Here is a 23,115-nt window from a genome sequence, read left to right as displayed (position 1 = left end):
AACAGTGGGCATTCAGGAAGAACTCTTGGCAACATAAAGTGTGAAATCCCTGTTACCAATTCAGGGGAAGATGGATGCTGAGTAAATGCTGCTGCTGCTGCTGCGTCACTTCAGTCGTGTCCGACTCTGTGTGGCCCCATAGACAGAAGCCCACCAGGGTCCCCCGTCCCTGGGACTCTCCAGGCAAGAACACTGGAGTGGGTTGCCATTTCCTTCTCCAATGTGTGAAAGTGAAAAGTGAAAGTGAAGTCGCTCAGTCGTGTCCGACCCTTAGCGACCCCATGGATTGCAGCCTACCAGGCTCCTCCATCCATGGGATTTTCTAGGCAAGAGTACTGGAGTGGCTTGCCATTGCCTTCTCTGGCTGAGTAAATAGATGGACACAAATGTCTTCATCTAAGAGGAGAGACAAGCTGGAGCTGGAGGGAAATATTTGGAAATTTGTGAGTCATTAGCTAAGAGGTGATATCCAAAGTCATTCTGTCTGGTTGTCATTAGAGGGAGGAAAAAAGAAATGGTGATAAGAGAGTTCATTGGAAAGAGCGCAGTTCGAGCTCACATGTATGGAGGTGACTGCCCATGGTGGCAGCTCTCCAAGCTCTCCATGCCCAGCCCCTCCTCTTGGGAACTTTCCAGGACAGCTGCTAACTGAAGACGAGAAGTCCCCTTGGACACACTGCGCTGGTAGGACAATGATCTTGCCTGTGAAAAGCTTCTTCCTCCTCCTTCTGGGACTGTAGACATCCCATCTGGCCAAGACCTAAGGCAGCCAGGCTGGCAGGCCAGCTGAGTCATGCCTAGCTCCTCAACTTCATCTTCACTCTTATCCCCCAAACCAGTCAGTGTCCAGCTGGAACTGGTGATGAGACATAAACAGACTCACCATTCAAAGTCCCAGTCAGCACAGACACAGGGTTCTGAGACCACTGTCTCTGAGGAGTCTCGGCCCAGGGCACACTGAGCTCCTGGCTTGCGTTTCTTGAATATTTTCCTTTCTCCCATGACGCAAGGCTCCCCCTTAGGAAGAAAGTCCACAGTGAGAGAGGCAGAAAAACACAAAAGACATTGAAATAAGGCGGCATTAGCTTTTGCATTCTCTTTTGGTCACTTTATGTAGAAATCTCCCTCCCAGGAACCATTCAGGAGTATCTAAGATTAAAAGACTGATCTTTTACTACCAGGCAAGAGGAACACTGTGGGAGACTGGCCTATTACTGTTCCTCCACCCAACCTGGCCAGTGATGTCTGCTTCTCCACCTCTGCAGAGAATGCAAATACTCCAGTCATCCCCACAGACCAGTTGGCAATTGCCTGAATTGCCATAAATTCCAGTGGAAAGTAATCCACTGTTGGCATCTTTTTCACATCATCTTCAGAGTGAAACTGAAGTGGACTCAATATGTTCCCTCTCTATGATAAACAACCATGCCCAAGTCCTTGTTCCTAGTCAAGAATAGAAAGAGAAGAAATTGGTACAAATTATAAGGATTCAATGGTTCTGAAGACAAAAGAATTTTGCTGGTGTTGAATAGCACTAAATATCTGCCTTGCTAGAGTCCCTTACCCTCAGCTTTCTTTGGGGTCCTGTTCCCAGTGCTCCTGGGCCCTGAATTCAAGATGGTCTGAGCAATGCTCCCACTGTTTCCATTAGAAAGTAAGATGATCAAACCATTAGAGGGTGTGCTGGTGTTCTGGGCTTCATTTTCCATGGGTAGCACTAAAACCCCAGGTCATCACTGCTACCTCTCTTCCAGGCTACTTGGTGATTTCAATGAGTAGATTAGGATTCCAGGGAGCACAACAGTTCCAAAATATCATATGCCCCTGCTCAACCTGGTGTGTGAATTCCAATCCCACCCCCATAATTCACCATTGTCCCCAGATGGCCCACTACTTCCCCTCTCCAAATAGGAAGACCCAACGGGAGCAAACGGGGCTTGCAGTGGCTCCTGTTTCCAGGAGTCAGGATTCCCAGGCCGGGGTTGTACCTGATTGAGCAGGTGCCAGGTCTGATAGTCCTCCTTGCTACAGTGTCGGCTGAAGATTGATCTGTAGTCCACCTTCACCAACTGCCATTCCGAGCGGAGGCTGAAGTGGCCAAAAACTCTAAGTGTTTATGGGAGGAAGGAGAAAGACAAGCAGAGTCCCATAGTCAGTCACTAAAATGCAAAGACTAGAGAGAGAGAGGACTGAATTATAGCCTGGATTTTAATGATTCTTCCAAAGCCAAGTGTTGGAAGTCCATTGATGGGAAAGTCCACTGCCCACACAACTCCAGCCAACTGGCACAGTATTCACTGGGTATAAAATCATATGTATATATATATATAATAATTGCTTTTAAATATATATATATATTTTAAAAATTAACATATGTGCTTTATAGGAAGAATATGAAGTATAAAAAGGTACACAGAAGGAAAAACTTTCCAAGTTGTCTACAATCTTCTACACAGGTATTAATTTGACATTTATCCAGCCTTCTTCTTAATGCAAGCACTACGATTATATCCACTGATGTCCAAAGGTAGGGCTTCAGTTTTCTCATCTGTAAAGTAAACTTTATGTGTGTGGTTTTCTTTTGGGGGAGTTGGATTAGCTAATCTAAAGTATGATCCTGTCAACTCCAAAATTCTGACTGAATCTAAGCATGTTTTAGTTGAAATTCTCATCACTTAACTCACATGAATATCACCTTCTCTCCCTCTTCCCTGAAACATCAGTCATCTCATAAAAGGAACTCATATTTATGTAAATCAAAGAAGCACACTGTCTGCATGACTTAGATAATCAATACTGACCTTTTCAAAGTCCAGCAGTTGATAGCCCTATAAATATGAATGATCAATCATTTCTAAAGAAATAGAAAAAAAGACTGATCACCCATACTCCACTTGGGTGGCATGTCTTATAATTACAATGCAAGGCGTCTATCACAGTGATGTAAAGGGGAGACCAGTCATGCCCAGAAATAAAACCCACTGAAGTCTTTCAAGGAATTGGATGGCTTCCATCCCAGAAAGACTTAATCAGACTTCTAGCTCTGAATTCTCCTTTTCCCAAGTTCAAATATTCTTATGGTGATACCTAAAATACTAACTCCCCTCAAGAGACATTTTCTTCTGCTATCTGAAAGATGAAGATGCTTTGGGAGGGGTGGAGTGGATTAAACCTGTGAAATGCAGTAAGAATTGTTTTGTAGGTTACATAACTTAAAATACACTGTAGGAAATGACTTTTAATGTTTAAAAGCTATGACAAACCTAGACCATGTATTTAAAAGCAGAGATATTACTTTGCCAACAAAGGTCCATTTAGTCAAAGCTATGGTTTTTCCAATAGTCATGTATGGATATGAGTTGGACCATAGAGAAGGCTGAGTGCCAAAGAATTGATGCTTTCAAACTGTGGTCTGGAGAAGACTCTTTATAGAGAGTCCCTTGGACAGCAGGGAGATCAAACCAGTAGATGCTAAAGGAAATCAACCCTGAATATTCAGTTTCAGCTTCAGCTTGATGCTGAAGCTGAAGCTCCAATACTTTGACCACCTGATGCAAAACGCTTACTCACTGGAAAAGACCCTGATGCTAGGAAAGACTGGGGGCAAAAGGAGAAGCAGGGTGACAGAGGAGGAGATGATTGGATGGCATCATCAACTCAATGGACATAAGCTTAAGCCAGCTCTGGGAGGTTGTGAAGGACCAGGAAGCCTGGTGTGCTATAGTCCATGGGGTCACAAAGAGTCAGACACCACTGGGTGAGATTGAACAACAGCAATAATCATTTACACATTAAATAAATCTTTTTAGATCTTTGTCTGAAAAAAAAAAAAAAAGATTAAACAGACTTCGAGGGAAAGACTGGTTTTCTCCTTTAGTAAAACTGTATGGTCTTTGCATGAACCTTACCTCACTCCTGACTAGTAGGAGCTGAGGGGTTAGAATATCCTAGATTGTGTGGCCAGTACTATGTGGTGTACCTACTCTGCCATTCCTTCTGTTCTATCACATTCTTGCTACATTTAGTAGCAAATATAATATATCCATGCCAAGTCTATATTACGGTATTTCTGTGTGTGTGAAGTTGCTCAGTCGTGCCCGACTCTTTTGCGACCCCATGGACTGTAGCCTACCAGGCTCCTCCGTCCATGGGATTTTCCAGGCAAGAGTACTGGAGTGGGTTACCATTTCCTTCTCCAGAGGATCTTCCCCACCCAGGGATTGAACCTGGGTCTCCCACATTGTAGGCAGATGCTTTACCATTTGAGCCACCAGGGAAGTCAAGGTATTTCTACCATTTACTAATAGATCTGATTCAGTTCATGGAAAGGTCATGAGTCAATCAAATTTCAATCTTTAACAAAACACTTATCTTTTGTCTTTTGTTTCCTTAGGTAGATATATTCCTAAGTATTTAATTCTTTTCGTTGCAACAGTGAATGGAATAGTTTCCTTAATTTCTCTATTTTCTCATTATTAGTGTATAGGAATGCAAGGGATTTCTGTGTGTTGATTTTATATCCTGCAACTTTACTATATTCATTGATTAGCTCTGTACATAGAAAACTATAAAACACTAGTGAAAGTAATCAAAGAGGACACTAATAGATGGAGAAATATACCATGTTTGTGGATTGGAAGAATAAATATTGTAAAAATGAGTATACTACCCAAAGTAATTTATACATTCAATGAAATACCTATCAAGCTACCAACAATATTTTTCACAGAGCTAGAACAAATAATCTCACAATTTGTATGGAAAAACAAAAAACCTCGAATAGCCAAAGCAATCTTGAGGGAGAAAAATGGAACTGGGGGAATTAACCTGCCGGACTTCAGGCTCTACTACAAAGCCACAGTCATCAAGACAGTATGGTACTGGCATAAAGACAGAAATATAGATCAATGGAACAAAATAGAAAGCCCAGAGATAAATCCACACACCTATGGACACCTCATCTTTGACAAAGGAGGCAACAATATAAAATGGAGAAAAGACAGTCTCCTTAACAAGTGGTGCTGGGAAAACTGGTCAGCCACTTGTAAAAGAATGAAACTAGAACACTTCTTAACACCATACACAAAAATAAACTCAAAATGGATTAGAGAGCTAAATGTAAGACCAGATTCTATAAAACTCCTAGAGGAGAATGTAGGCAAAACACTCTCCAACATATATCACAGCAGGATCCTCCAAGACCAACCTCCCAGAATATTGGAAATAAAAGCAAAAATAAACAAATGGGACCTAATTAAAATCAAAAGCTTCTGCACAGCAAAGGAAACTATAAGCAAGGTGAAAAGACAGCCTTCAGAATGGGAGAAAATAATAGCAAATGAAGCAACTGATAAAGGATTAGTCTCCAAAATATATAAGCAACTCCTGCAGTTCAATTCCAGAAAAATAAATGACCCAATCAAAAAATGGGCCAAAGAACTAAACAGACATTTTTCCAAAGAAGATATAAAGATGGCTAACAAACACATGAAAAAATGCTCAACATCCCTCATAATCAGAGAAATGCAAATTAAAACCACAATGAGATACCATTTCATACCAGTCAGAATGGCTGCTATCCAAAAGTCTACATGCAATAAATGTTGGAGAGGGTGTGGAGAGAAGGGAACCCTCTTACACTGTTGGTGGGAATGCAAACTAGTACATCCACTATGGAGAACAGTGTGGAGATTCCTCAAAAAACTAGAAACAGAACTGCCATATGATCCAGCAATCGCACTCCTGGGCATACACACCAAGGAAACCAGAATTGAAAGAGATACATGTACTCCAATGTTCATCGCAGCACTGTTTATAATAGCCAGGACATGAAAGCAACCTAGATGTCCATCTGCAGATGAATGGATAAGAAAGCTTTGGTACATATACACAATGGAGTATTACTCAGCCATTAAAAAGAATGCATTTGAACCAGTTCTAATGAGGTGGATGAAACTAGAGCCTATTATACAGAGTGAAGTAAGCCAGAAAGAAAAACACCAATACAGTATACTAACGCATATATATGGAATTTAGAAAGATGCAAATGATAACCCTGTATACGAGACAGCAAAAGAGACACAGATGTATAGAACAGTCTTTGGGACTCTGTGGGAGAGGGTGAGGGTGGGATGATTTGGGAGAATGGCATTGAAACATGTATATTGTCATATGTGAAACGAATCGCCAGTTCAGGGTCGATGCATGTTACAGGATGCTTGGGGCTGGTGTGCGGGGATGACCCAGAGGGAGGATAAAGGGAGGAGGGAGGTGGGAGGGGGGCTCAGGAAGGGGAACTCATGTACACCCGGGGCGGATTCATGTCAATGTGTGGCAAAACCAACCAATATAATATTGTAAAATAATTAGCCTCCAATAAAAAAAATAATAAAAAAAGGGAAGAAAAAAAAAACAAAGATCACTGGGTAGAGATGTGGGCAGGATGTCGATAAATTAATAAATGAGAAAGGTTTTGCACAGACTTTGCATCACAGCACAAGCACCTGAAAAAAAAACCACTTATCTTTTACAAAAAATTTCTATTTGTTTTAAGAGAGGAGAATAGGGTAAGAGTTCATCAAAAAACAAACAAACAGTGGGAGAAACTTTGATGAACGTCTTCTTCCCTCTTTATCCAACCTATCTAAATCCTCCCACATTCAAATGCCAGCTCCTCTAGAAAGTCTTCCCTGATTGGAGTACCCTGAGTAACAGGATATTAGTGATGCGAAACAAAAAATAAACACTTCTGCCTACTCTGAATAGTTTACAGTTATTTTATGGATCACAAAATACATTATGTCAGATTAATCATATTTCTTTCTATGGTAAGATAACTAGGCAGACAGAAGAAGGAAATATGAGGCACATGATTTACCTGCATATCAATGAGGCATCTACAGAGTCTGCTGTTGCAGTCTTGAAAAAAAGATGAAAAATATAAGCCAGGTGCTAGTAAAATTATGTGGCTGAACAGTACCCAATTAAGGCATTAAAATCAACCAGGAGGGAGGGGGTGTGCAGTCAGCTGCTATCTGCAGCTGTCTGCTCTTTCTTGTTCATCATTTTTATTAATGACTTTACGACATGGAAATAATGGTCATCATTGGAAATTGCATTTTCTGATGACACAGAACTGGAAGAAACAGTCAATATGCTTGATGGCAGAATAAGGAACCAAAAAGCTCTCGACAGACTGAAGAGACAGGCTGAATTTAACATGTGATGTAACAGGGAAAAAGCTGTCAGATCCTTCCCTGGCAACTACATAAGCATTGGATAAAAGAAATGCGACTTGCTACAGCTCAGGATAAATAATGATGATGACGACAATGAGGATGGTAGCTTAAGAATTTTCACATACAATGTGATTAACATAAGTAAACACTTCAGAGACCAAAAATACTTAAGGTAATCTTAGAATGTATTAATGAATGAAGAATTTTGTATATTGTCTAGAACAAAGAGGCAATGTCCTGGTCTGTTTTACATTAACTATATCACAAAGGAAAAGTGTACTTAGTGTTGGGTGTCAGCTTTAATGCAAAGAATAGACTGAGTATCTCCAGAATACTTGGGGCTTTGGTGGTGGTGATGTTGTTTTTATCTCTTGAAATTTTAAATAAAATTATGCATTTATTGGGATGTGTTTATTTATCTATGGAGAAGTTACATGTCTTTTATCAGATTTTCAAAAGGATTCACAGTTCCCAAAGTTTAAGGACCATTGGAAAAAAGAGGATTAAGATGATATACTAGATTAAATAGTGGATCCCCAAAGAGATATGACCACATTCTATTCCTTGTAACCTGTGAATGTGACAGGTTAACTGCAAAAAAGTCTTTGCAGATGTGGGTTAAGAATCTCAAGATAAAATCATCCTGGCCCTAAGTCCAATGACAAGTATGCTTATAAGAGATACAAAGAAGAGAGACATGCAGAGAAGTGAAGCCTATGTGAAGACAGAGGTGAAGACTGGAGTTACACAGACATAAGCTAAGAAACACCTGGAGCCACCAAAAGATTGAACAAGCCTAGAATGAATTCTATTTTTTTTTCAGTTTCATATAAATTAAGGTTTATTCTTAAATGCCACCCAATTTATAGTAATTTGTTACAGGAGGCACAAATACAAGAAATAATAAAATAAAATAATAAAAAAAAAGAAATAGTACAAAAGGTGCTATGATTTGAGGCCAATTTTCAGCTACCAATCCAAGGAGTGGTGTAAATACTATGGCTGGTTAACCTGGAGATGACTTAGGAAGGGTCAGGGGAGTGAAGACCAATAAACAGGCGCTCTAAGGAGATGTCTTCAGTATTAAAAAATAACAGAAAATAAAAGTTCAGAAGTTTACGAAATAAGAGTTGGACACGACTGAAGTGACTTAGCAGCAGCAGCAGCAGCAGCAGTTCTAATAGACAAAGTTTCCCACACAGGAAAGGAATAGCTCAAGAGCTAGTAACCAGAGACTCTCACCCTCAGACTTCATCATTTCCCAGGGCTGATGCTGAGGAGGATGCAGGCAACATCTAAGTACACAGCTGAACTGACACTGAGCCTCTAAGCAGGTCCATGGTGTCGGTCTTCCCAACTCTTTGGGATATCTGTTTCTGATCCCAGGGTGCTCATTTCAGAACTGAGCACAAGAGGTGCCCCGTCGGGACTTGGGGACTAATTCAGACTCTTCTCTTCTGCAATCTTGGCAGGTCACTTTCTTTCATCTACATTTCTTTGGTTTCTATGACAGATTTCCTTGTACCATGTTTCCTAGGTCTTTCCCCAAACTCTAAATTGACTCACTAATATTTGCATTTGAAAGTTGGCTAGCCTGCTTCTCCCATGGGGTCACTTTCATGTGCCAGATGCAAAATTTTAAACATTTAATGCTAGCATTACTAGCTTTGTTCCTTTTCTCACTGGACCCCAACTAAGATTCAATTCAGTTCAGTTCAGTCACTCAGTCGTGTCAGACTCTCCGCGAATCCCATGAATCACAGCACGCCAGGCCTCCCTGTCCATCACCAACTCCCGGAGTTCACTCAAACTCATGTCCACAGAGTCGGTGATGCCATCCAGCCATCTCATTCTCGGTCATCCCCTTCTCCTCCCGCCCCCAACCTTTCCCAGCATCAGAGTCTTTTCCAGTGAGTCAACTTGTCGCATGAGGTGGCCAAAGTATTGCAGTTTCAGCATGTCTCGGCAACTTTCAGACACGATGTACTTCCCATCTCTCTATTATCAGTTCATGGTGGACTCCTTCCTGTGGGGCATGAGTGACTCTGATACAGGGTCTCTCTTTCGCAGAGATGTGGCTTCCCTAATTCTGTTCAATACTGAATTCACTCACTGATCTGATTAGAGTCGTGGAGGATGAAATGACAGAAACACAACAAACTAAGTAGGGAGATAAAATAAGGACTTACTTAATTTCAAGCATTTCTCAACCCTTTTCATATCTAAACTTAGAACATATGTTAATATTCACAGTGGGATCTGTAGAAGGGAGAACCCAGTAGAGAAGTCAGAGGGATTAGAAAACAGGCCCCTCACTTTGGGGTGATAAACACTAATTAGATCTACTTGGTCCTGGATTGGAGACAGAGAATGTCTCAGTTCAGTTCAGTTCATTTCAGTTGCTCAGTTGTGCTCGACTCTTTGCGACCCCATGAATCACAGCACACCAGGCCTCCCTGTCCATCACCAACTCCCAGAGTTCACTCAAACTCATGTGCATCGAGTCGGTGATGCCATCCAGCCATCTCATTCTCTGTCGTCCCCTTCTCCTCCTGCCCCCAATCCCTTCCAGCATCAGAGTCTTTTCCAGTGAGTCAACTCTTCACATGAGGTGGCCAAAGTATTGGAGCTTCAGCTTCAGCATTAGTCCTAGGCTGCTTTTAAATAATAGTACAAGAACAAAATTTCTCAGATAAAAACCCCTCATCTCCTTAGGGAAACGTTCCCGAGTTTATGACCAATAACCTAGGAATAGCATACTCATCACACTTGTGGTAACTTTTTGGGAAACAAAAAGTTTAATTTAACTGTATTTAATTTTCTTTTATTTTTGGTTAAATTTGTATCAACGAGTTAGAAAGCTCCATAAAGCTGGGAAGGTGCTTGTACGTCTTTGGACCACATAAAACCTTTCAACTGTAGTTGCTTGACAAAGAATGGCTGACTCCTGAGTACTAGTGGAACAAGGCAATTCTAAAGCGTGGCTTCATTTTCAAGTCTGACAAAAAAAAAAGCCAATTCCTAGCATAGCCAAACCACAGGCATCCACAGCCATACTTTCTTGCCGTTATCAAGATAAACTATTCTGACCTCTTTTTTTCAGAAATGTATTCCTAGTCCCCCTTCTTAACTCAAAGCATATTTTCATCAACATAATTAAAACCCTGAGATAATGTATGGAAATACCTTGAAAACCCCAGTTGATAATAAGTGTTCATTCCTATCTTCATCATTCTCGTTGTTGGGACCCCCACAGATTCATACCCAAGGCCCTGCTCATCAAGAGGCTTCAATAAGGTTGGCTCAAAATTCCCTTTCCAAGGTAAATACTAACCTCAAATGCAGGGGCTTTCTTTGTCTTGAGTGTGTGTGTGTGTGTGATATCTTCTATACGGCCTTGGAGAAAGTAGATAACTCATACAAAAATACAGATGACTGTCTGGAAAGGGTAGGCTACCCTTTAGTTCCTCTGAAGAAGTTGCTCCCAACCACAGAACAAAATAAATGAATTCTCAGAGCCATTTCTCACAATATGGATTTTCAGGAAAAATCAATTAAAATGTATTACTTCTGTTTTTCTTTTTACCTTGTCACCTGTTTGGTTTTTGTTTTTTTTTTTCATGAGAGTTTTTGGCTCCACTCAAGATTTGCCTTCTTCTTGGGCTTTACAAACCTGAGAGCATCTCTCCTTTTTTAACCTCCTCTGTTGCTATGTCTGTGCTGCTGTGACTCTGGTCACAAAGTGTCCTCCTAAGCTCTGGTGTGGTTGTTCAACTTTTCACACACAGGTAGTCTGGGCATGGCAATACCAGGTAAGGAAATAGAAGACTTAACTTTTCCTAGTCCTTGTGGACTGCTAAATTAGCTAGGTGACTTTGAGCAAATCACTTTATCTCTCAAGCTTTCAGCTTCCTTACACAACATTTTTATTCAGTGACACAAATACGGAAAGGATGGGAGGCAAAAATTGTCTAGATGAAATGTGGCTCGTTAAAAACAATTTCCAAGAGTTTATTTTCTTTTAATCCTTAAGTCTACTTTCAGGTGAACAAACTATCTCCTGGTGACCCCATACACAAAGAATTTAACAATTAGAGTCATTAATCTTTGTCTCCACTGGCACTGCTTTCATATAACAGATGCTCAATAAATAGTTTTGGGTTGATTAATGGGTAGAAATAATCTATCAAAATTGTCTACTTCTTCCAAAATTGGGGTGATAGCTTTATCTGGCCTTATTTCTGGGCCAAAGAACATGGCTGAGTTGTATGTCCTTTGGGGTTTAAACAAAAACAACCTCAGGAAAAATAGCAGCAGTATCTCTACCTCTTGTTATCATGGACTGCACTAGAATTTCCACAAACATCTGTGATTTGCTGGGACCCTAAATAACACACCTTCTCTAATCCACTATCCAGACCTGAGTAGGCCTTGTGGGGAGGGAAATGATTAATTTGAGGGAGGGAGGTAGTTTATAAAATAAAAGACTTCATTAGAATTCCATCCACACAGGTTAGCTACTCATTAATTAAATGATTTCAAAGGGGATCTGGTATATAATTGCTATAATTTAGGTGGAAACAATGCCACACTAAGTGTAATTAGAAGAGCAGGCTCTATAAAGATGTTTTCCTCTTTACTGGAGAGCAACTCTGGGTCACCTGATTCTCCCCTGCATAGTAACTGGGTGCTTTTTTCAACCTCCAAATGCACCAACTTTATATACAGTTGTGAAAGCTGAAAGAAATGTCAAGGAGAGACTGGTTGACCACAATTCTTCCAAGAGGAAAAAGACAAGAATTCATTACTAGGAAACCACTGGAAATATGTAAACAAAAGCACAGTTCTTGGGGAGTCAGATTAGAGTCATGTCACTGCAGACTGACTTTTGAGGAAACACTAGATCAAACTCAACTAGGGTAATATCATGCTGTCATCAACCTGTCCCAGGACCCCCTTCCTGTATCTGCCCCAGTGACACAGTCCTAGCACCTTGAGGTCTTGGCACCACCAGCTCTCTCATCTCTCTCTGCCCCAAGACAGGGAACAAGGCCGAGACTGACTGTCAGTTTCTTCCTAAGTTTCCTCTTTCTGTTAATATTAGGCTAGAAACCTCTGTATGAGCAGAGACTTAGCCCTCAGCCTGTCCTCACTCTTAAACTCGAGCCTGGCACTCAATCCTTTTCTTCTACAAAATCGCTCACATCCAACAACTTCTGTATTCCACTCCTATGCCTTGATAACTAATAACGGCTGCCATTGACGGCTACCATTGATGGCATGATTATCAGATTCCAAGGACTCTGCTGAATGTTCCTCAGCTATTATCATCCTGAATCCTCCACAGAATACCTGAGAATCTTCAGTTCAGTTCAGTTCAGTCGCTCAGTCGTGTCCGACTCTCCGCGACCCCATGAATCACAGCACGCCAGGCCTCCCTGTCCATCACCAACTCCCGGAGTTCACTCAAACTCATGTCCACAGAGTCAGTGATGCCATCCAGCCATCTCATTCTCTGTCGTCCCCTTCTCCTCCCTCCCCCAACCTTTCCCAGCATCAGAGTCTTTTCCAGTGAGTCAACTCGTCGCATGAGGTGGCCAAAGTATTGCAGTTTCAGCTTTAGCATCAGTCCCTCCAATGAACACCCAGGATTGATCTCCTCTAGAATGGACTGGTTGGATCTCCTTGCAGTATAAGGGACTCTCAAGAGTCTTCTCCAACACCACAGTTCAAAAGCATCGATTCTTCGGCGGTCAGCCTTCTTCACAGTCCAACTCTCACATCCATACATGACCACGGGAAAAACCATTGCCTTGACTAGACGGACCTTGGTTGGCAAAGTAATGTCTCTGCTTTTTAATATACTATCAAGGTTGGTCATAACTTTCCTTCCAAGGAGCAAGCGTCTTTTAATTTCATGGCTGCAATCAGCATCTGCAGTGATTTTGGAGCCCAAAAAAACAAAGTCTGACACTGTTTCCACTGTTTTTCCATCTATTTCCCATGAAGTGATGGGACCAGATGCCATGATCTTTGTTTTCTGAATGTTGAGCTTCAAGCCAACCTTTTCACTCTCCTCTTTCACTTTCATCAAGAGGCTTTTGAGTTCCTCTTCACTTTCTGCCATAAGGGTAGTGTCATCTGCATATCTGAGGTTATTGATATTTCTCCCGGCAATCCTGATTCCAGCTTGTGCTTCTTCCAGCCCAGCGTTCCTCATGATGTACTCTGCATATAAGTTAAATAAGCAAGGTGACAATATACAACCCTGACGTACACCTTTTCCTATTTGGAACCAGTCTGTTGTTCCATGTCCAGTTCTAACAGTTGCTTCCTGACCTGCATACAGGTTTCTCAAGAGGCAGGTCAGGTGGTCTGGGATTCCCATCTCTTTCAGAATGTTCCACAGTTTATTGTGATCCACACAGTCAAAGGCTTTGGCATAGTCAATAAAGCAGAAATAGATGTTTTTCTGAAACTCTCTTGCTTTCTCCATGATCCAGCGGATGTTGGCAATTTGATCTCTGGTGCCTCTGCCTTTTCTAAAACCTGCTTGAACATCTGGGAGTTCACGGTTTATATACTGCTGAAGCCTGGCTTGGAGAATTTTGAGCATGACTTTACTAGTGTGTGAGATGAGTGCAATTGTGCGGTAGTTTGAGCATTCTTTGGCATTGCCTTTCTTTGGGATTGGAATGAAGACTGACCTCTTCCAGTCCTGTGGCCACTGCTGAGTTTTCCAAATCTGCTGGCATATTGAGTGCAGCACTTTCACAGCATCATCTTTCAAGACTTGAAATAGCTCAACTGGAATTCCATCACCTCCACTAGCTTTGTTCGTAGTGATGCTTTCTAAGGCCCACTACTTCACATTCCAAGATGTCTGGCTCTAGGTCAGTGATCACATTACCGTGACTATCTTGGTCGTGAAGATCTTTTTTGTACAGTTCTTCTATGTATTCCTGCCACCTCTTTTTAATATCTTCTGCTTCTGTTAGGTCCATACCATTTCTGTCCTTTATCGAGCCCATCTTTGCATGAAATGTTCCCTTGGAATCTCCAATTTTCCTGAAGAGCTCTCTTGTTTTTCCTATTCTGTTGTTTTCCTCTATTTCTTTGCATTGATCACTGAGGAAGGCTTTCTTATCTCTCCTTGCTATTCTTTGGAACTCTGCATTCAGATGCTTATATCTTTCCTTTTCTCCTTTGCTTTTCGCCTCTCTTCTTTTCACAGCTATTTGTAAGGCCTCCTCAGACAGCCATTTCGCTCTTTTGCATTTCTTTTCCATGGGGATGGTCTTGGTTCCTGTCTCCTGTACAATGTCACGAACCTCCGTCCAGAGTTCATCAGGCACTCTATCAATCAGATCTAGTCCCTTAAATCTATTTCTCACTTCCACTGTATAATCATAAGGGATTTGATTGAGGTCATATCTGAATGGTCTAGTGGTTTTCCCTACTTTCTTCAATTTAAGTCTGAACTTCGCAATAAGGAGTTCATGATCTGAGCCACAGTCAGCTCCTGGTCTTGTTTTCGCTAACTGTATAGAGCTTCTCCATCTTTGGTTGCAAAGAATATAATCAATCTGATTTCGGTGTTGACCATCTGGTGATGTCCATGTGTAGAGTCTTCTCTTGTGTTGTTGGAAGAGGGTGTTTGCTATGACCAGTGCATTCTCTTGACAAAACTCTATTAGCCTTTGCCCTGCTTCATTCCGTGCTCCAAGGCCGAATTTGCCAGTTACTCCAGGTGTTTCTTGACTTCCTACTTTTGCATTCCAGTCCCCTATAATGAAAAGGACATCTTTTTTGGGTGTTAGTTCTAAAAGGTCTTGTTTAGGCACAGCCATTTCAGATGAGGAAAACTGTGGCCCCAGGACCATGCTCAAGGTCAAGACTGGGCTGGGAATCAAGTTGATATTCGTGTGTAGCCAAAGCTCTTACTGGCTGTGCTTCCTCCTGCTGAAGACTACATTCCAGGCTCTCAGTACCTCCTGCCTCATTAGTTTACACCAACATCTTCATGAAACCTATCCCGACCTGTTCCCAGACTGTTGTCTTAGAGCGTTATTTCAATGACACTACACACCTGCTCAGAAACTGCAGGTTACAGAATAGGGACCACAGTCCTAGAACTAGCATTTCATCCTATGCCATTCCATCATAATCCTTTCCAAATTTTCTTCCTTCTCCCCTCTCTGTCCTAGCCAAACTGGTCTCTTTCCCTTTCTACAGGTGCCTACTCTACACAGGTACTTGTGTTTGTGTGTACACACACGTGCTGATGATAATAGCTGTGGAATGCTTATCAGAGACTCTAGCAAACACATATACATACATACACACATACATGCACCACATATACTCCTGAATACACACCTTGTTTTTTTCCATGTTTTCATTAAAAATATAGAAAATTTTCTAAAGAAAATCTAAATTTGTGTGCTCTAAAACCAACACAAGCTCCGACTTAAAGGCCACCTCCTCTTAAAAGTGCTCCTTCTGTATTCAAAGTCTAAAGGATCTCTCTTCTAAACTTTTGACTTCCTGTATGAACAGATGGTAATCTTCTCCTCCAGGCAGAGAGCTTCCTCGGTTTGTCAAACACCATGCTTTCCACCCTCCTTTTCTCTAAGTGTACTTCTCTCCTCACCCCTCCTCTTCAAGTCTCCGCTGGTAACTTAAGCCTTCTTTTTCTCTGTCCCTACACTTGGCATTTGTGCTTCACATGTGGGTCAAGAGGTCCCCTAATGTCCTTCTATGACACTCATCTTTTCAACTTCAACTTCTATGCAGAAAACTCCCCAGGCACCTACTCTTGTTCCTGAACTCTTACAAGATTTAGTCATGAATATGACACTAAGAACTGTGAATTTGATGTAAGAGCCTCCCTATCTGCCTTTGTAGTATCATGGCCTGCTACTTCATAGTGTTCCTCATGCTCAGACAGAATTCCATTTGTTCCAGTAAAAGAAATATGACTTCCTAGTGCCTGCTCTTCTTCTGCCTGGGATGCCTTCCCCAACATCGTATCTTAAACGTCCAACTCCTGCCCATTCTGCAAGTCTCAAGGCAAATAATATGCAGTGTTTCTTGGGAGGGAGATTAAGGGGGAGGAAAACTGTTCAAATCTAAGTATTTTGTAGTGACCATATTGATTTCTCTTTTCTAAAATAAAACTAACAGGTTTAAAATTTATTTTATTATCATTTAAATATTTTGATCAATTTGTAATGTTTAAAGAGAATATAATCTCAATGAAATCAGTTCTTTGGAATTCGTCCAGCCTTTCTATGCAGCCCAATATGTAGTCAATTAAAAAATACATTAAATGTTTTCTCTAAAAATGTATTCTCTATTTGTGTTATGGAGGGTTGGATACAGTTCTTTTAAATCAGGTTTCTTATAGTGTCATTCATATCCAAAATCACATGAACTTTTGGACTGCTTGGTCTATGTGAAGTTTATTAAACTACTCCTCTAAGATATTTTAAACCTTCCATTTCTCCTTGAGTCTTGGTAGGTTTTTGTATTGTGTAATCATAGCATTCTACAGATTTTGAGATTTTTCTATCTTCTTGATGGATTATTCTTTTTTGATTTTAACTTAAAGGCTAACTTTTCTATTATGCTCTCTGTATCTTTCTTCTTCCTCTATTCCTTTCTTATAAAGAAAAAATGATCTCTTTACTTTGAATTTCTGTAGCATTTTTTTCTGTTTTGAGTATCATCCTTAGCACTTCCAACAGGTATCATAATTCATAACAAATGTCCCTATATATAGTATTGTCTTCACTAGATTTTAAACTCTTACAAGTCTTCAACTTACAAATTGTGCCTTGCACAGTACCATGTGTTGTCTGGGAAATGGTCCAACATAAAAGATGCTGACTTCATACGGGCCAGTATGCGAGCCACAGTCATGGACCAATGGGAAGTTCTGTATACATATTAATTAGACTTCAGTTTTCTCATGTGCAAAATGAAGATAATAGCACGACCTAGCAGAATTTTGAGGTTTAAATGTGCTGTATATTTATAATATTTAGTATAAATTAAGAAATGAATACTTTAAACTACCTTACATATTTTATACAATAGGACTTAAATATGATAATTCATTTCATATGTTTTGTTGGATGCCTGAGGATTTGTGGGCAGATAGTACATCTTATGCTTTTATATTCCCACTATCTCTACTTTAAGACCTTGCAAACCGTAGGTATTCTAGCAGAAGTCAATCAAATAACAGCAGTAATAATAAAAACACCAATATTAGTGATCATTTATTGAAATTTATAATGTGCTAACCACTTTGTGTGAATTATTCTCATTTATGATTCCCATGTAACAGATAGGGAAGCTAAGGCTCAAAGAAGCTAAATAGCTCACATAAAAAGGTTATGCAGTGAACAGGTGTTGGAGCCAGGAGTCCAATTGAAGTGATTGCTGCTGATGTTATAACATGGTTCTCAGCACTGTGTTTTCAACAAGACTTCAAATCCCTTTTCAAGCATTTTGTGACTCATTAGCAATCATCTGACTGCACTGTTTGGCACAGACGTATGGGTATGGGGGTCTATTAGGTTGCTTAAATAAAAGACAGAAACACCATGAAATATATAAAACTGAAAGTACAGTTGTTGTAAATAAGAAAAGAGAAATGGGCAGAGAAGGTGTTATCTAGAGAGCTCCAATCATGGCCCAATTTGTCTCAAGGTCTAAAGCATTTACTACATGGAGAACTATGTACCTGTACCTGTACTATGACAATCTTCACTGGCTTGGCCTCTAGTTGGAAGTCCCTGGGGCATGAAAATGAACAAACCAAGCTATAAAGTCTTAGTGCTCGATTTGGCTGAAACCCTTCACCTGCTAACTGGGGAAACCAAAGCCTAGGTAGTGGTCTGCTCACAAACATAGAGGAGTAGAGTCCAAGTCGCCTGAACCCCAAGTCTTTCTCCTGGCTGGCTGTTTTTCATGGGAAACCTCTGTGTCTTGCAGGATGAGTCATGGAACATCAGATATGACAATAGTATCATGAGTAATTGCTGGAGGAACACGGGGTAGGAAGGTGCTATGGTTGACCAGGGAAGGCTTCAGTCAAGACCCACTTTCCACACTTTGCTGGTTTTTCCTTAAGGCTCTTGTATCTAGAGAGTTCTGGGTTTTCCAAACTCTAGCCTGCAACTCTGGAACTATAAACTGAGCTACTAGGTTCTTCTAAGAGAGCATTATCTATGATGTGCTAAGATGTGGCATTCCTCTGCATAGTCTAACAGATCAAATGACTCATCAGAATGACATAGACAATGATGTAGCCTGGTCTCTGGGAAATAAGCCCCCCTCCAGAGACAGTTTAGTTGCTCTCATCAAGCTCCTAAGGTGGGTGAAGGTCAGAGATACTAGGGAGGGTGACAGAATCTAAATTAGACTTCATGGGTGGTCGGCAGGCTAGAAAGAAGGCATAAACCTTCAGTTCACAAATGAGGGAGAATCCTTGTGGGTACTAGGGAAGAAGGATGCTCCATTGGTCCAGGTGTTGCCTTCACACTGACATGTAGATAAATATGCCCCAAGTCAAAGGTGGGCTTCCCCGGTGGCTCAGCTGGTAAAGAATCCATCTGCAATGTGGGAGACCTGGGTTCAATCCCTGGGTTGGGAAGATGCCCTGGAGAATGGAATTGCTACCCATTCCAGTATTCTGGCCTGGAGAATTCCATGGACTGTATCTATGAAGTCACAAAGAGTCAGACACGACCAAACGACTTTCATTTCACTTCAAGTCAAAGGCTCTGCAATGATAGTCTGGTGACTTGCAATTTCCCCTATTGACACACTGGATTTATTTCTCATTCTTCTAAGTAAACAATTAAACCAGCTGTGGATTCCATTGAGTCACACACCATCTTCTATGGCACCTCCGTCCAGGATTCAGAATTAGCCATTGCTAGGAAACTGCAAATCCCAACTCAAACCTTTTACCCTGCCTCGACGCCTTTCACTGGCTGGATGTCATTAATTTGAGAGCAAATTATTAGAAACCTGGAAAACAGTTCTGAAATACCTGTAGATTTATGATGAAGTCATTTCACAAAAGGTCACAGGCAATCCTGCTATAATTAAATATTTCATTAATTTTTAAAATACACAATAACTTACAAATGAAGCATAAATTAAACAGATGACCTTGAAAAAATTATTTAGAGCACTGCTTCATCCAAAGCCACTATCTAGTAATTTCCTGAATTTTTATTTTACAAATAGGATTTATCTTTTTTCCTTCTTGTATTTGATTAGGTTCTAGTAGCTTTCTTATTTGAAATGACTTGGTATTAATTTACTCAGAGCATTAGTTAGCATTGAGGAGTGATGGTAGGTAGTTAACACTCTCCCTTCCTTTAGGTCATGACCTCAAAGGTAGAGTAAGTGTGATGCAAACCATCATCTACACATGCCTAAATGCAGCCTCTATTCTTTCATTATCTGGAAGATACTTTTTATTTCATGAGTACATTTTGATAAATGATTTCCATTTTCTCATTATAAAAAGAATGCATTATTACAAAAATTGAAAACTATAAAAATCTATAGATGGGAACATAAAAGCCTCACTAGAGATAACCACTTTTAATATCTGTGATATTCCCTTCCATTCACTGACAGTGGTCTTCTTTCTCAGACTAAGAAATAAGCAATAATCACAGTTCTCAACTAGAGTTAAAGACTTTGGAAATTAGAAGCAATCCTGAAATCTCTCTCTCCCTACCCCCCTCTTTCTCTTTCTGTAACACACAGATGCATACACACCACCACCACCACCGCTACCACCACCATCACCACCACCACTAAAAATTTGATTATGGAGAATATTCCATAAATACTAGTGCTGAAATAAACCTCATACAAATGTGCTCTCTTTTATAGGGTGTAGAAGAGGCTGTAGAACATAGCACCCTTCCATCAGCAGAGACCTTGACTGTACTGTTTATGCCTTAGCTCAGCTCCTAGAGCGCTTAGAACAGTGTCTACCTTGCAGTGGGTACTCAATACATACCACTGAATAAATAAATATTCAATGTTCTTGTATACTTACTTGATACAGATGGATTCCTGTGCCCTTCTTCAGGAGTTCCTAGAGAGTTCAGTTCTCTCTGAAAGACCTAGGCTCCCTCGCCTCCTTTACCTCCTGCCTCCATAAGCCCTCCTCTCTGCTTCCATGGAGGAAGCTGCCAAGGACCAATTTCAACTCAAAGCAGAAAGTGCCCTAGAAAGGTGAGGCTTGGAGGCCATCAGTTGTTGGTCTCCAGAAATTCAGGCCACATCCTTGACTTTCTGAGTGCTTCCATGCCACCTGACTGTTTTCCCATTAGGGAACAGAAGGGATTAGTGGTGAAGGAGGTCAGCAGCTACAGAGGAATTGCACTGAGTAAATGTGAGACACAAACTGGACCTTAATAGAAATAGACAGTGGATCAGCAGCAAGGAATCCTGCATGCGGAGCCTGTGTTAGGTACACAATATGATGATGAGTGAGATGGTGAAAAGAGGCAGGGATTAAAAGGTTTGAAAATAAGTACCGGGAGAGAAGAAGGGAAGATTGAGAAAGAGACTAAAAGGCTTCGGACCTGAAGAGGCAAAAGAAAAAATGTTGATTTTTAAATGCATTGAAAGAAATCATTCAATGTCCAAACAATTTTGACTCTTTTCTCAAAGTTTAATAAGCTCCTCCAATGGGCTTGAATGTTTAAAGTCCACAACATTGAGTGTGTTCCATGAACCTGTGAAAGATAAGTCAGGAGTTGGTGATGAAGGAGAACCTAAGAGACAGAACCAAAGCAGAGAAGATGGATGTTCAAGATGAAATTTGAGAGAGGAGGAAATATCTGGGAATCCAATAAGCCACAGAGAACAGGGTAAGGAGGGACTGGTTTTCCTTTGTCATTTCTCAGTCTCCTACTTTGTGTCAAATCCTGAACCAAGAAGTAAAAAGAATCAGAAAAAAAAGTTCAGCTCCTATCCTTAAATAGTTTGCAGTTCAGTTCAATAATAGTATTACTCACTCTTCACATATCTGCTGAGCCCAATTATGCACAGGCATCCACATTCAGGGCTGTGGAGGATGACAAATAAGACAGTTTCCAACCTCGTGAATCTTTCAGACTAAAAAAGACCTTACACTATAACTGCAGAGATGACCAATATGTAAAACAGTTAGAACACGGTGAAAAATAAAAGTGACAACACCAATTCGCCATGACCCAGCAATTCCATTTTTAGGTATGCAGCTCAGAGAACTTCTGTGCATGCATTTGGAGACAATATGTTAAGATAGGACAATATTGTTTGCAATAGTGCAAAACTGGAAAAAAACTAAATGTCCATCGATAGGAAAATGGAGAAATAAACTATGCACATTCATATCACAACAGAAGGCCACAGCATCTATGTGTCTGTATCAAATGGATTTGTCCCAACACAGGTAATGCCCAGTGACAGACACATACAGAGGAATAATAGCATTTAGATAATTAGACATTTTAAAAAGACAAACCCATACCACATATATTTCTATGGATAATTAAATATGTACTAAAAGTATAAATACCCTTATTAGAAGGATATACACCAAATTCACAGCAGTGGTTGATTAGTGTAGGAAGCAAGGGGAAAGGGTTTGGAAATGGGCAACTCCAAGGAGACCAACTCTACCTAGGATCAGTTTAGTTCAGTTGCTCAGCCATATACAGCTCTCTGCGATTCCATGGACTGCAGCACGCCAGGCCTCCCTGTCCATCACCAAATCCTAGAGCTTGCTCAAACTCATCTCCATCATGTCGGCAATGCCATTCAACCATCTCATCCTCTGTCGTCCCCTTCTCCTCAAACCTTCAATCTTTTCCAGCATCAGTGTGTTTTCCAATGAGTCAGTTCTTCACATCAGGTGGCCAAAGTATTGGTTTCAGCTTCACCATCAGTCCTCCAATGAACACTTAAGACTGATTTCCTTTAGGATGGACTGTTGGATCTCCCAGGAGTCCAAAGGACTCTTAATAGTCTTCTCCAACACCACAGTTCAAAAGCATCAATTCTTCGGCGATCAGCTTTCTTCACAGTCCAAATCTCACATCCATACTCGACCACTGGAAAAACCATAGCTTTGACTAGATGGACCTTTGTTGGTAAAGTAATGTCTTTGCTTTTTAATATGCTGTCTAGGTTGCTCATAGTTTTTCTTTCAAGGAGCAAGCATGTATTAATTTCATGGCTGCAGTTACCATCTGCTGTGATGTTGGAGCCCCCTCACTGTTTCCATTGTTTTCCCATCTATTTGCCCTAAGTGATGGGACTGGATGCCATAATCTTAGTTTTCTGAATGTTGAGTTTTAAACCAACTTATCCACTCTCTTCTTTCACTTTCATCAAGAGGCTCTTTAGTTCTTCTTCACTTTGTGCCATAAGGGTGGTGTCATCTGCATATCTGAGGTCATTGATATTTCTCCTGGCAAACTTGATTCCAGCTTGTGCTTCATCCAGCCAGGCATTTCGCATGATGTACTCTGCATATAAGTTAAATAAGCAGGGTGACAATATACAGCCTTGATGTACTCCTTTCCCAATTTAGAACCAGTCTGTTGTTCCATGTCCAATTGTAACTGTTGCTTCTCGACCTGCATACAAATTTCTCAGGAGGCAGGTCAGGTGGTCTGGTATTCCCATCTCTAAGAATTTTCCATAGTTTGTTGTGATCTACAGTCAAAGACTTTGACGTAGTCAATAATGCAAAAGTAAATGTTTTTATGACACTCTCTTGCTTTTTTGATGATCCAGTAGAAGTTGACAATTTGATCTCTTGTTCCTCTGCCTTTTCTAAATC

The 23,115-nt window shown here is 40.7% G+C and overlaps 1 protein-coding gene across 1 annotated transcript in view; it reads right to left on the bottom strand.

Annotated features, from left to right (window-relative positions):
* The window catches only part of SORCS3 (sortilin related VPS10 domain containing receptor 3), a 642,617-nt gene that overhangs the window by 58,229 nt on the left and 561,273 nt on the right, over positions 1 to 23,115 (bottom strand). Inside the window, exons 15-16 of the mRNA XM_055424699.2 lie at positions 1,989 to 2,106; positions 884 to 1,017 (exon numbers count right to left, since the gene is read on the bottom strand). Coding sequence (XP_055280674.2) covers positions 884 to 1,017; positions 1,989 to 2,106 — 252 coding nt within the window. The remainder of the gene's footprint in view (positions 1 to 883; positions 1,018 to 1,988; positions 2,107 to 23,115) is intronic.

The sequence above is a fragment of the Moschus berezovskii genome, chromosome 12 (assembly GCF_049115385.1).
Source record: "Moschus berezovskii isolate FMDL1 chromosome 12, NW_MosBer_1.0, whole genome shotgun sequence".
NCBI classification, from domain to species: domain Eukaryota; kingdom Metazoa; phylum Chordata; class Mammalia; order Artiodactyla; family Moschidae; genus Moschus; species Moschus berezovskii.
This window is presented reverse-complemented; position numbering and strand designations above follow the sequence as displayed.